Source organism: Propithecus coquereli, unplaced genomic scaffold, assembly GCF_000956105.1.
Source record: "Propithecus coquereli isolate 6110/MARCELLA unplaced genomic scaffold, Pcoq_1.0 Scaffold314, whole genome shotgun sequence".
Lineage (NCBI taxonomy): Eukaryota > Metazoa > Chordata > Mammalia > Primates > Indriidae > Propithecus > Propithecus coquereli.
In genome coordinates, this window is record NW_012148775.1 from 3,037,263 (window position 1) to 3,050,860 (window position 13,598).

The window sequence follows — 13,598 nt, forward strand, 5'->3', positions numbered from 1 at the left end:
TTTGGAATTTTTTATGTTGTGTATAATTCATCATTACATAGCTAAATTGTGTATGATTAACATTTAACCTGGCCAGTCACAGTGGCTCATGCCTGTAATCCCAGCACTTTGGGAGGCTGAGGCGGGAGGATCACTTGAGCTTAGGAGTTCGAGACCAGCTTGAACAAGAGTGAGACCCTGTCTCAAAAAAAAAAAGAACCATTTAACCTCTTTAAAGGTAAGCTCAGCCTGGCAAAGTCAGGGAAGGTAGAATCACAAACCAGTGTACTTAGTTAGCTTCTAATCTTTCACTTGATCCTTTATGTCAGGGTCCAAATCAAACATCAAGAATTACAGAACCCACTCTTCAGTTTTTTAATACTCTTAGTCTTTGCTTGAACCTAAAAGCAAATTATGGATAGATATGTGATTAAACAAGTATAGTAAAAGTTAATTGTAAGTTTTAGGTAGTGGACATCTGGATGCTCACTGTAAAATTCTTTAAATTTTTCTTTATTTGAAAATTTTCACTATGAAATACTGGAAAAATAAGTAAATTTGTAAGTGAGTGTTCAATATCATTTAAATGACTGAAGATGAGTCATCTTTCCTTCTTTTTCCAAATTACTTTTATTAACTGTGAAGTACTGCTCCACAGAGGATAAAATGGGTCAAATGACAAAACTTCGTTGTTTGGAAAGATGCTTCATAAATGCCTGAAAGAGTTAAATGAAGCAAGATTATAGGTGATGCATTGCCAAAATGGACAGTTGATCTTAAAAAGCATAGATAGGGTTTCTTCACTGTGGCCCAAATCATTAAGAAATTTCTTTAGTTGGTTGTTGAGGAGTCGGTTGAATGTGAAGGTGTGGAGGAGAAGCAGAAGCACTCCAGGTGCGAGGAAAGGCACAGTGAAGTTCTGGAGGGAAGGATGGACAGGGCATGCGCAGCACAGCAGGAGACCTGACCGGAGAGAGTAGAGTGTGTCAGGAATAACAACAGGAATGCCGTATTTCATGAGATCTAAGCCTATATTGATTGCACAGGGCAACATTATTTCACATAGCACTAAAAAAGAAAAAAAATTCAGCCAATTAAATTATGATGTATTGTCAATCATAGGGTATTTCCTGACTTTGCAGATGGTAAAAAATGAGGGAAAAAAGATGTGCGTGTTAAAAATCAAAGCTATGTGGTAGGTTGGAGGGTATTATGTAGTAGCTTGAATAGTGGACAAAGAAACTGGCTGAAACTAGGATTTGATCTTGGAAGAGGAAGAGAACCCTCAGTCAGTGATGCTTATTATCACTTACCTTGAAATTTTCTCATTTGTACCTTGCATATAATAATCTCTCCGTGTAATAATTTATTTATATGCCTTTTACTAAAAGGATTCAGAGCAGCTCAAATATTTATTTGGTGAATGAAGAAAGGCAAACTTAATATTCTCTGTTATGGAAATTGAAGGAAAAAAAGAGGCACAAGTAGCTTGAGGTGTGAGCTGTTCATTAGGCTGGTCTGTCCCTAATTCGAGGCCCTTAAACTGGTTACCATATTCTCATCCAGAGTCAGACTGGCTGTACCAGCGTCATCAAGGGGAGGGACCTTTTTCAAAATATTGATGCCTGGGCCCATCCCGTCCTTACTGATTCACAATTTCCAAGGGTGGGGCCTGGACATTGTATGTTTCTAGGAACGCTCTAGTTAATTTTTCAGACCTTCTTTCTACCCTAAACCATTTATTAATTTTATTTTCTCACCTCATTCAATGAAGTTGTGCTTTATCCCTCTCATAATTCTTTGAATCCCTCATTAAGTATTCTATTTTGTGCATTAATAACAGAAAAGGAATAGTTCAGATGGTGAAAAGTGTTTATAAAGGTGAGACTCAAAGTAGACTTCAATCTACCTTACACAAAAAGGCTGATTATTCTAAAAAATCATGTTTGATAAACTGCTCAGGTGTCTTAGGAGATGTCTTTGTACCTTTCTGTTCTGAAGCCAGTGAGTGGCGAGCACTATGAACGGTGCTTTGTTTTCTCTTGGCAGGCAAGGAGGGCACCATGAGCTGGCAGAGCGCCTCGTGGAAATACAGTACGAGCTGACGGACAGACTAGCCTTCTATCTCTGTGGCAGGAAACCAGGTGAGTGAAGGGACAACAACCGCTCCACACCTGGTTCTGGAAAAACAAGTTGGGACCCTATTTTTTATGACCTCCTCTGCTTTAACATATCCTTAAGAAAGTTGTGAATATGGGTTTTTATTTGAAATGATGACTGCAGAATTTTCAGCTGTATGTAAAGGATAGCAAGTTGGTCAAATCTCCTTGAATTTTTAGTTTTTAAAACTTTATTTCAGCTCTAGAACAGTGGCTGTTTCAAGAGTCAGAGAACATAATTGAACCAAAATTGAATATGTACCACAGTCCTTAAACATCGCGGGACTAGGAGTGGAACAGCAAAGCAATAACCTTTGCAGTTATTCGACGAGTCCTACTATCTGAGGAATGGGAAAAAGTCCAAAAGTGAACTTTGCCATCAGCCAACTTGATTATTTGTCAGCAAACCATGGTCTGTGGGCCAAAACCCGCCTATCACCTGTTTTATTAAATAAAGTTTTATTGCAGGAGAGCTATGCCCACTCATGTACGTCTTTCGCATGCTGCCTTCCCACAGCAATGGCAGAGTTGAATAGGTTAAGTAGTTGCGACAGAGGCCATGTGGCCACATGGCCTAAAATATTTACTATTCGGCCCTTGACAGGAAAACTTTGCCAACCGCTGGTGCATAATATCTACAAGCATGTATACAGTGGTTCTCAATCCTGATTGTACGGTAGAGTTAAGAGCCCCTGTTGTGGTTCCAGTTCTGGGTGAGATGGAACAAGCACTGCCCACCCTGTGTCTCCTGCTGAATAGAACTAAAAACCCCGGACCAAGTGCTCAGAGTAGCTATCTAAGGATGCCGAAAAGTAAATCCTAGCTGCTAGATTAGGGGACTCAGAGCACCATGAAGCTGGTGGGGAGTGTCCTATTTATCTTATTTCTGATATAGCTTCAGTGACAGACAGCCTGAAACCTGGAACTGCATGACATAGGCACAAAGAAGCCTCTTTTAGTCTGAGGAGCAGGAAATGGGACTTCTGCAGGACAGAGAGTAAGGGGATTCCCCTGGGGTTTGTCCCTCTTCCTTCTTCCTTTTTCTGATCTCTCCCACCCTATTCCCCAGGCAAGCCTGTGGCAGCAATAGAAGCAGTAGCCAAAGGTGCTTCAATCTCTTTTTTTTTTTTTTTGAGACAGAGTCTCACTCTCTTGCCTGGGACGAGTGCCGTGGCGTCAGCCTAGCTCACAGCAACCTCAAACTCCCGGGCTCAACCAATCCTACTGTCTCAGCCTCCCGAGTAGCTGGGACCACAGGCACGTGCCACCATGCCCGGCTAATTTTTTCTATATATTTTTAGCTGTCCAATTAATTTCTTTCCATTTTTTGGTAGAGACGGGGTCTCGCTCTTGCTCAGGCTGGTCTCGAACTCCTGAGCTCAGAATGATCCACCCGCCTCGGCCTCCCAGAGTGCTAGGATTACAGGCATGAGCCACCGCGCCTGGCCTGCTTCAATCTCTGACCGAGGGCATGAGGGGGATCCTGATTGCTTTTCTTTTTCTCTCTATTCTCTCACCACTTGCCCGGGAGGCAGAACCTACCCCGGTCAGTTGCCTGCTAAAACAAAAATAGTAACATTCTCCATAGAGCTTAAAGAAGACCCAGACACAACATAACATTCAAAATGTCCAGAATACTATCCATAATGATTTGACACATGAAGAACCGGGAAAATCTCACAGACTTGCAAGGGGAAAGCCAACCCCAAGGTGACACAGATGTTGGAATTATCAGAGATTTTAAAGCAGCTAGTAAGACCAAGCTCGAAGAAGTAAGAGTGAACATTCTTGAAACAAATAGAAATATAGAAAATCCCAGGAGAGAAATATTAATAGAAGATGCAGAAAAGAACCAAATAGGAATGTTAGAATTGAAAAATACAATAACTGAAATTTTAAAACTCACTGGATGGGCTTAACAGCAGAATAGAGATGACAAAGAAAAGTCAGTGAATTGGAAACAGAAGGTGGGCTCCATGGCTCCTTCCTATAGTCCTGGCACTGTGGGCGGCTGAGGCAGGAGGATCATTTGAGGCCAGGAGTTCGAGACCAGCCTGAGCAACATGGCAAGACCCCATCTCTACAAGAAAAATAGAAAAATTAGCCAGGTGTGGTGGCGCTCACCTGTAGCCCCAGCTACTCAGGAGGCTGATGCAGGAGGATTATGTGAGCCCAGGAGTTTGAGGTTGCAGTGAGCTGTGGTGACACTATTGTACTCTTGCCCAGGTGACAGAGACCCTGTCTATAACTCACTAACTAAATAAATATATAATAAATTTCAAATGAAAGATGAACTAGAATAGCCAAGACAGTTTTGCAAAAGAAGAATAATTTGGGAAGAAGCACACCACTTAATTTTAAGGCTGTAGAACTTAAGACAGTGTAGTATTGATGAAAAGATTGACACATAGATTAATGAAACCGCATCGAAAATCCAGAAATAGACCCATATAAATATGTTGAATTGGTTTTTGACCAATGTGCAAAGGTAATTCAGTAGAAGGGAGATAGTCTTTTTAATATATTATGTTGGACATCTGTGTGCAGACATCCACATGCAGAAAAATGAACTTCAACCTAAATCTCACACCTTATCCAAAAAATTAATTCAAAATGGATCATAGATCTAAATGTAAAACCTAAAACCATAAAACTTCTAGAAGAAAACATAAGAGAAAATCTTTGTGATCTTGGATTGAAATTCTTAAATATAACACCAAAAGCACAATCCATAAAAGAAAATGTTGATAATTTGTACTTCATCAAAATTAAAATCTTTTGTTCTAAGAAATCTAAGGTTAAGAAAATGAAAAGACAAGACACGGACTGGGAGAAGATACAGGTATTTGGAAATCCCATATCCAACAAATGACTACATCCAGAAGATTTAAAGATTTTTTTAAAACTCAACAGTAAGAAAACCCAATAAAAACTGGACAAAGACAATACATAGATGCCAAAAAAATAAGCACATGGAAGACAAGCCCAGCATCATTAGCCATTCGCACAGTGAGATACCACAACATAGCTATCAGAATGACTAAAATTTAAAAAACAAAACAAAAACTGACAATGCAAGTGCTGGAAAAAACACAGAGCAACTGTAACTCCGTACATTGCTGTTTGGAATACAAAATGCTAGAGCTACTCTGAAAAAAGGTCTAACAGTTTCTTACCTAGTTAAACATACATTTACATATAACCTAGCAGTCCCACTCCTAGGTATTTACCCAAGAGAAATATAGACATACGTTTACGCAAAAACCTGTATATGAATGCTATTAGTGATTTTATTCATTGGTTCATGGATCATTGTCCTCCAGAAGCTAAATTAGGACTGGGTCAGTAAGCTTTGTAGGAGATAGAGTCCCTGTCTTCAAAGTCCTTTGATCTTCAAAGGCCACCTGCCCCAGCCCTGGGTGATTTATACTAATAGTTTAATATGAACGAGCCAATGAGCCACCAGAGCTCAGTGAAGCTCTACCGTCCCACATGGCGAGCTGACAGAAGCCTGCTCTGAGCGACCTCAGCTCCCTGAACACTTTCCATGGCTCAAGATCATCAGCTATCCTGAGGCTAAACTAATCCTAAGGATTGGGGTGAGCATAGGTTTCTGTTTAACAATGTCTGGACCTTTGTACCAGAAGAAAACAAGGATCTGATTCTTGCTACTGGCCAGGTCTTTAGGAATTTGTAGCCAGTCTGGCAACTTCTGTTTTCCCACGTGAGTCATAACTAAGCAAAAATACTAATTGCAAAACTTAAATTGAGAAAGTAATGGTGGTGTTCCTTTGTAGATCTTATCAATATTTATATGAACAAAACTTTGACTTGGTTTCTGTTTCAGATCACAAAAATGGACAGCACTTTATAATACCTCAAATGGCAGACAGGTAAGGCCATTAAAATACCAATTTTATCTGTCCCTAAACTTGGTTGTATAGTGTTTATGTATTTTGTGTTTAACAAAGCCCATACATTTTTCTCTTTTATGGCTATACAATTTGGAAATAAGACGGCTGTAAGTAAACCATCATATAAAACTTAAGTTCGAAAGGGCACAAGTAACAAGTTTACTAATAAGAAAATTGAAATCAGTGATATTGTCACTGTTTTAGCCAGTTGTGACTGTATATTATATCTGTATACTTACAGAATATTTCTGTATTATAAGAGATTATATTCTTTGTCTACGGCAGGGGTTGGCAAACTTTTTTGTCAAGAGCCAGACAGTAACTATCTTAAGCTTTGTGGGCTTTATGGTCTCTGTTGCAACTGCTTAACTCTGCCATGGTAGACAGAGGCATCTGTGGATACTACATAAATGAATGGGCATGTTTGTTCCAATAAAATTTTATTTCTGGACACTGAAATTCAAATTTCATATTATTTTCACATGTCATGAAATATTATTTTCCCCCAGTCATTTTAAAATGTAAATCATGGGCTGAACTAAAAAAAAAAAGGCTGTAATTTGCTGACCCCTGCTTTAAGATTAGACAAGTTCATTGCTGCAGGAAATGAACCTTAAGCCCTTATTTTATCAGTTACCTTTGCATAAATCCTGTCCAGAGTTTATGAAATAATTAGCTGCTATTGTAGATGTGATCTTATAATTCCAGTTTTTTACATCTTCTCTTTTTGTGTTTTCTTCTATTGTGCCCTTTTTTTTTTTTTAACACTTCGAAAATTGTGACTTCTCACATAAGGGCTGCGAGATTAACCTAGTAATAGCTTTTGTCATTTAGTTGGTAGGTGATTTTTTTCTCTTTACCACGTTATATGATTATGTTATTTCTAGGAGTTACTTTCACTAAATTGTTTTGTTTAAAGTTTCCTCACTGACTCTGTTGGACTGTAGAATGATTGACTGTGACAGTGTTCACAAACTGTAATTAATATTTTTATCCCTTGCTATCTTAATCTTCTACAGAGCTCATAAACATGATTTTATTTATTTGCTTATTAGTTTTGTACATTTTCTTAGCAGCCTGGATTTGTCTGAGTTGGCAAAAGCTGCTAAGAAGAAACTTCAATCTGTGAGTATCTCTCTACTGGTGAACTCCAGTATGGGAATCAGTGTATCCTACTGATACTTGTTCTCAGTGCAAGTTACCTGTTGTGTCAGATGGCATTATTTCATACCTTTAGATGTTGTTAAATTAGAAGCAGACCATTGAATATGTAGCAATGAAGACCAAAGGCACTGTTAAGTTTAGTACATCCAACTTTGGGAGGCCAAGGCAGGAGGATCGCTTGACACCAGGAGTTCACGACTAGCCTGGGCAATAGCGAGACCCCCATCTCTACAGAAATGAAAATTTAGAAATTAACTGGTCGTGGTAGCACGCACCTGTAGTCCGAGTTACTCGGGAGGCTAAGGCAGGGGGATCCCTTGAGCCCAGGAGTTCAAGTCTGCAGTGAGCTCTGATCATGCCACTGCACTCCAGTCTCCAGTCTGGGCAACAGAGCGAGACACTGTCTCTTTAAAAAAAAAAAAAAAAAGTTTGGTATATCCAATTTGGCTCTGCTTCAAATAATCGCATTCTTCTCTGCCATGCTAAAAGCGAAGACTGTGCCTTTGACGTTAGGAAGTTGTTTCTCCTCAGTAGAATTCCTAGTTTCTCTCAGTGTGATGCGTAAGTGGGGCACACTTCCTTGGGGTACTTCCTGTGGCCACAGAGGATGCTAGAGAGTGATAAAAGCTGATGCTGGCGTGGTGGCAAATATTGCAGATGCCTTCACTGCTATCTGGGATCCAGCCACGGTTGTAATTCTCTTTTGCCCACCCCTTGCCATGCATAAGACCTTTTTAAGTTAATGCTGTTAAAACTGGTGGTCCCGGCCCACGTATGTGCTCAGTTTGCCGACTCTGCAGGCCAGGGCCCCCCTTTAGTGTCTGTCTTTCTTGCCAGCCTGCCCACCTCAACCGTGGTCAGGGTCCCAGGAAATCTGCTTCTCTGGGGACAATTTCTCCTTGTCTAGTTCACTCAAATGATGCCTCACCAGGGCACTTCCCAGCCATTTTAACCACCAGATTACACCCCTCAGCTATTCTCATTGCTCTCTGGATCAGAACCAAGACTCTTAACTTTTTGTAACCTTTAAAGGCGTCATTCAGCTCTCACCTTTCAGAGCTTGCCCTACTTCCCATCTGGTTCCGTGTGTGTGTGTGTGTGTGTGTGTGTGTGTCTTTGTCTTTATGGATTAACACTCTCTGAGGCCATGAGCTGCCACATTCAAGTCTTCTTCCGGGATCCCTCTTTTGCCTGCAGCGTTTGCCTTTCCCAGCATCCATCCCTCTGACCATTCACGGAGCTGAGCTCTGACCACCTTCACAATGTAGGTAGTAGCTTTCCCGAAGCTTGACTCTGAAGTCAAGCTGACTCTGAAGCCTCCCTAAGTTATGACTTTCTCCTCATCCCCTCTTCACAGAAGACCCTTTACTAGAACTTCATATATGCTATTAAGTATTACATAAAATGAATTTATCCGTGCTAGTATTTAACTGTATTATGAAATAAATGTGTTTTATGCAATTTGTTTGGTGTCTCTGTGTTCTGTATCTACAGTTTTGTGTGTCTGTGTGTTTTATTGCCTTACTTAAATTAAGGAAGTCATATAGTAAGGTGATTAAAATGATAAGCTTTGGAGTCAGATAGCACTAACTATTGTGTGATTTCCTTTTAATCACTCATAATCTATAAGCAAATTTTTATTACCAATAATTCAAAGCTAGATAAAAACCCAGGTTCCGTTTGCCTGTCCTACATTTGCTAGGCTAGAAGCTGCATGAAAGCTGAGGTTGGGTCTGTAGTGTCTCCAGCATGTGGCAGGCATTAAATAAATGTCGGGAACAAAGTGCAGCACAGCTCTCAAGAACTTGGGCTCTGAGTCAAATTGGTCAGTACACATCCTGGCCCTGCCAAGCTCCTTAGCCGCCCTGTGCCTTGGAGTCTTCTCCTAGAAAAGGGATCGAGGTAGAGCAGGGTCTGCAGGTCAGACCAGTCCAGCTCAGTAGGGGTCAGCTGCCACTGTAACGTGTTGGCCCCCACCCTGTGGCCTCACAGGTGGCTGTTCTTATCAGTGCCTGGTATTTATCCTCCACATCTTCTTCTCTCTCCTTCCTTTCCCCACCTTCCCCCACCCTGCCAATGGAAAGCTGAGAGAAATACAACGAAGGCTAATAACGTATTCCTTGAATTAGTAAATGTTAACATTTTGAGAGATTTAAACTTGGATCTCAGGCCTGTCACTTACTAGCTTTGTGACTTTAGGCAGGCTACTAACTTCTATGCCTCCATTTCTTTGTCTGTAAAATGGGACCGTAGTAATTCCTGTCTTCATAGAGGTGTTACGAGAATTAAATATGATACTATTAGCACTGTTAGCACAATGCCTGTGATATAAGCCCTTAATCGGCATTGGCCATTATTATAGTTGTTGTTAGTAATAATAACATTAGCATATAGTCCCTTAGGGGAAAAAACTGGATATTTATGAAGCAAGTTCAGGCTCCCAGTCCATCATCTTATCTGGCAGCAGGCTGTCAGGGTTTATTTTCATTTATAAATGTAATGTGATCACACTAGAGAAAATGTGGAAAATAGAGAAAGGGAACTATCCCATACCACTATACTCTTAATGGAGTCACACTCGGTATTTTGCTACATTTCTTGCAGTTCTTACTTCATATGCATGTGTTTTTATTTTTGAAACTGAAAATCATAATTGTAGCATTTTATATCCTGCTTTTTCCATCCAACAATATGTTGTACGTATTTTAACGCATTCCTGTGAGGCCCGGGTAGCCAGCATTTTTAATTGCTGCAGAAAATACCTTCTGGTCAGTCTGTGAGTGGCTTTTCCTGAGCCCCTCCTGAGTGTGAGGCACTGTTAGTGGCCGTAAGGAACACAGTAGGGAGTACACCAAATTCTGCATCTGCCCTCACAGGGCAGGGAAGCAGTTAAAAAGTCACAGCTGTCAAAGTGTCAGGGTGAGTTTCACGAGGCAAAGAGGGCAGAGGGAGCCAGAGCCGCCCTGGCAGGGGCTTCACCTCATCCGAGCTGGGAAGACTTTGTCCTCCCCGTGCCCGGCCATGGCCAGGCAGGCACTTTAGCCTGCGCGGGGATTGTTTTGTGAGCTGACGCCACACAGTGCACTGATTAGTCAGGCTGCGCTTTGTTAGGGAAGCTCCATTCTCCTGGAGGTTGAGGGACTGCTACTGAGGAAGATAGCCAAGAAATGCAACCCAGGTCTGGGTTGTATTTTTGTGCAACGACACATTTTATCCTCTCAAAGCGGCATGTTTTTGTTCCTTTATCCTGCCCAGGATTTAGGATCCCTTACATGTTGGGTAATGAGCCAACACTGTCCAGAGTGATACCAAAAGAAGAGTAGAGAGTTGGAACCTGCTTTTGAGATGATGCACGTTAGATACCTCTGACCTCCTTAATAGGCCCTGTCTGCGAGTCATAAAGTAGTGAGGCTGCTGTGGGCGGCAGATATTTCTAGAGGCTCTGTATGATTTTTGAAATGTTTTGTCTATTTAACAGTGGGTACTTCCTAAGCACTGGCTTTGGATAGACATTGGAGATAAAAGGGTGAATAAGTCGCAGGCCCTCTCGTCCTCCTGGTGTTAATCGTTGTCCCTTGTGTTCCTGATATTTTTTACTTTCAGCTAAGTAATCATTTGTTTGAAGAACTTGCCATGGATGTGTACGATGAAGTTGACAGGCGAGAGACTGATGCAGGTGACTTAACATGTGGCTTTATCTAATAAGCTTCTGTTATCAGTGGGCAGCATCAAGCTGCCAGCCTCAGTGTCTTACTAGCCCAATTTCTCCTGTCCTGATAACGCGTGTGTCGACATTTACCTTTGCGTATGTTGGCTTCAGAGTGTGCTTCCCCAAGTCTCCCTAGTAACGCGTGAGCCGTGCCTCTCAGAGGAGCAGCGGCACACCCGGTGTGATGACATTCTGTCTCTGGCTCTTTCCTCTGGCTAGTCTGGCTTGCCACGCAAAACCACAGCACCCTGGTAACCGAGACAACCGTCGTCCCCTTTCTTCCGGTCAATCCTGAGTACTCATCAACACGAAACCAGGCAAGTGGCTCAGTTTGAAAATAGCTAGTATTACAGTAGTATTAGGGGAATGGCTGATGTCATGGTATTTCATTTCCCAGGACGAGTATTTTAAGTTTTTTGATTGATTAAAATTTAACATCTTGGGGCCAGATGCTCCTGCCTGTAATCCTAGCACTTTGGGAGGCTGAAGCAGGAGGATTGCTTGAGGCCAGGAGTTTGAGACCAGCCCGAGTGACAGAGTGAGACCCTGTCTCTACAAAAAATAGAAAAATTAGCCAAGCGAGGTGACTGCACCCATAGTCCCAGCTACTTGGAAGGCCGAGGCAGGAGGATCACTTGAGCCTGGGAGTTTGAGGTTGCAGTGTGCTATGATGACACCACTGCACTCTAACCCAGGCAACAGAACAAGACCCTGCCTCAAAAAAAAAAAAAAAAAAAAAAAAAAATCTTTTATACACACATCTACACACAACTCACAAAATGATAAGAAAAGCAATAGCTGTAAATAGATGACTGGGAAAGAATATAAAACAATTCACAGAAGAAATATAAATGGCTTACAAATGTGAAGAAATGTTTAACCTTATTAGTAATCAAAGAAAGCAGCCTAAACACATTAGTGAAAGTTTCTTCAATCATATTAATAAAATACATAGTAAAGGATATTCCAAGCTGGATAAAATGTGGGAAGCTGGGCTTTCTCATGCTACAGATAAGACAAATTAAAGTTGCTGTAGACTTCAGAAAAGCAATTTGTTTACCAGTTTCAGAAGCCTCAAAATTAAGTACATCCTTTACACAGGAATTTCTCATTTGGGAATATGCTCTAATAAAAATAGATTTCTGCACAGTGATTTTCATCAAAACACTGTATATGATAACAGAACTTTAAAAACAGACTAAGCACCCATCAAGAGGAGAAATGTGGAGTAAAGTAGGAAGGTGTTTTAGTCTTTATGATTAATGGCTATATGTGAGCATATAGCCACACCTGGAGTGTAACTTTTTCTTGAAATTTAAAAATTTCCCTCCAAATTAATTTTCGTTACTGAGTTTACTTCAACACTGAATCCATAGTAGATGAAAAACATTAAGGTGAACGATTTTATTTTTGCTCACAAAAATAAAAATGCATTGTGAGAACTTGAATGTTATGAAGTTCTCTTATATAAATGATTTTAAATTGTTCATATGGAAAATATTAAGGTTTGATTCAATTATGGCTGTGATTCATTATACTTTGATCATGCTGGAAGGTCTTTGGAGAAGTCTAACTAGTTTTGCATGGCTGTTTGTGTATGTATTTTTACATTGAGGAATATTTCCAATTATTTTCTCACCCTCAGGGCAGGCAGAAATTAGCTCGGTTCAATGCCCACGAGTTTGCCACACTGGTCATCGACATTCTCAGTGACGCCAAGAGGAGACAGCAAGGCAGCCCTCTCTCTAGTTCTAAAGGTAACTGCTCAAACCTCTACGTGTTTGCTTTTTTGGCTTTCTAAACTTGCCACACATGTTAAATTTAAAGTTATAAACTAATTAAAGCAGTCAACAGCACAACAGCTTAAAGTCCTGTAAGTTTTATTGGTGATACGTTGTGTGCAGAATTTACCTGTTTGGACCCTGGTGAATTAACAATATTTCAGGTTTATCTTATATATGATTTTTTTTTCTCCTTTTGGGTCACTTAACTTCCCTATAAGATTGCACCCTGAAATTAACCCAGAAGTCTGACTTAGATCTTGTTAAAGAATGTAAGAAAATGAACTCTTGATTGAAATGGCATCTCCCCTGCTGTTGCTTACGTACAAAACTGAGTTCTAAGTAAAATTTGTTGCTGTAAACTTCAAATGTCTACAGTGAGAATTATTGTGATTTAAAATCATAAACAGAGCACTGGGCATCTGTCTCAGAGGTGCCCTGTTGAGTAGTTCAGTACTCAGGGTCCTGTCTACACGCTTAAGAATGTACTTCTTCTCCACCCTTATTACTGTATCCTTATTGTTTTTTTCTAGTTATAGAAACCATACTTTTTTACTGAAAAGCATTTAAACAAAAGAAATATGTACTGTAAAAATTAAACTTTCAGTCAGTATCACGTTCCCCAAAGACAATAATCATTAACCAACAGCAGTTTGTTCTTTCCTCTTGCCTATTCAGGAATCTGATTTTTATCAGTTCAACCAGAAATAAGGAAGTTCTGAAAAGGTTTATTAAATTTTGGTGAAGGCTCAGTGACAAGAGTCTTTGTATAAATTTGAAGTCTCAAAATGTGCCTGCTCTTTGATTTGATAGTTCCATTCCTTGGCGTTAATTGAAGGGAAATAATCAAAGATGTTATATGCATGTTATGTATAACAGCAAAAACATTAGA

At 40.4% G+C, this 13,598-nt stretch overlaps 1 protein-coding gene across 3 annotated transcripts in view; it reads left to right on the forward strand.

Annotated features, from left to right (window-relative positions):
* GIT2 (G protein-coupled receptor kinase interacting ArfGAP 2) overlaps positions 1-13,598 on the forward strand; it is a 47,011-nt gene that overhangs the window by 9,425 nt on the left and 23,988 nt on the right. For all 3 annotated transcript variants that reach the window (XM_012650212.1, XM_012650213.1, XM_012650214.1), the window contains exons 7-12: positions 2,029-2,123; positions 5,986-6,031; positions 7,126-7,177; positions 10,820-10,892; positions 11,145-11,242; positions 12,571-12,682. In XM_012650212.1, coding sequence (XP_012505666.1) covers positions 2,029-2,123; positions 5,986-6,031; positions 7,126-7,177; positions 10,820-10,892; positions 11,145-11,242; positions 12,571-12,682 — 476 coding nt within the window. The remainder of the gene's footprint in view (positions 1-2,028; positions 2,124-5,985; positions 6,032-7,125; positions 7,178-10,819; positions 10,893-11,144; positions 11,243-12,570; positions 12,683-13,598) is intronic.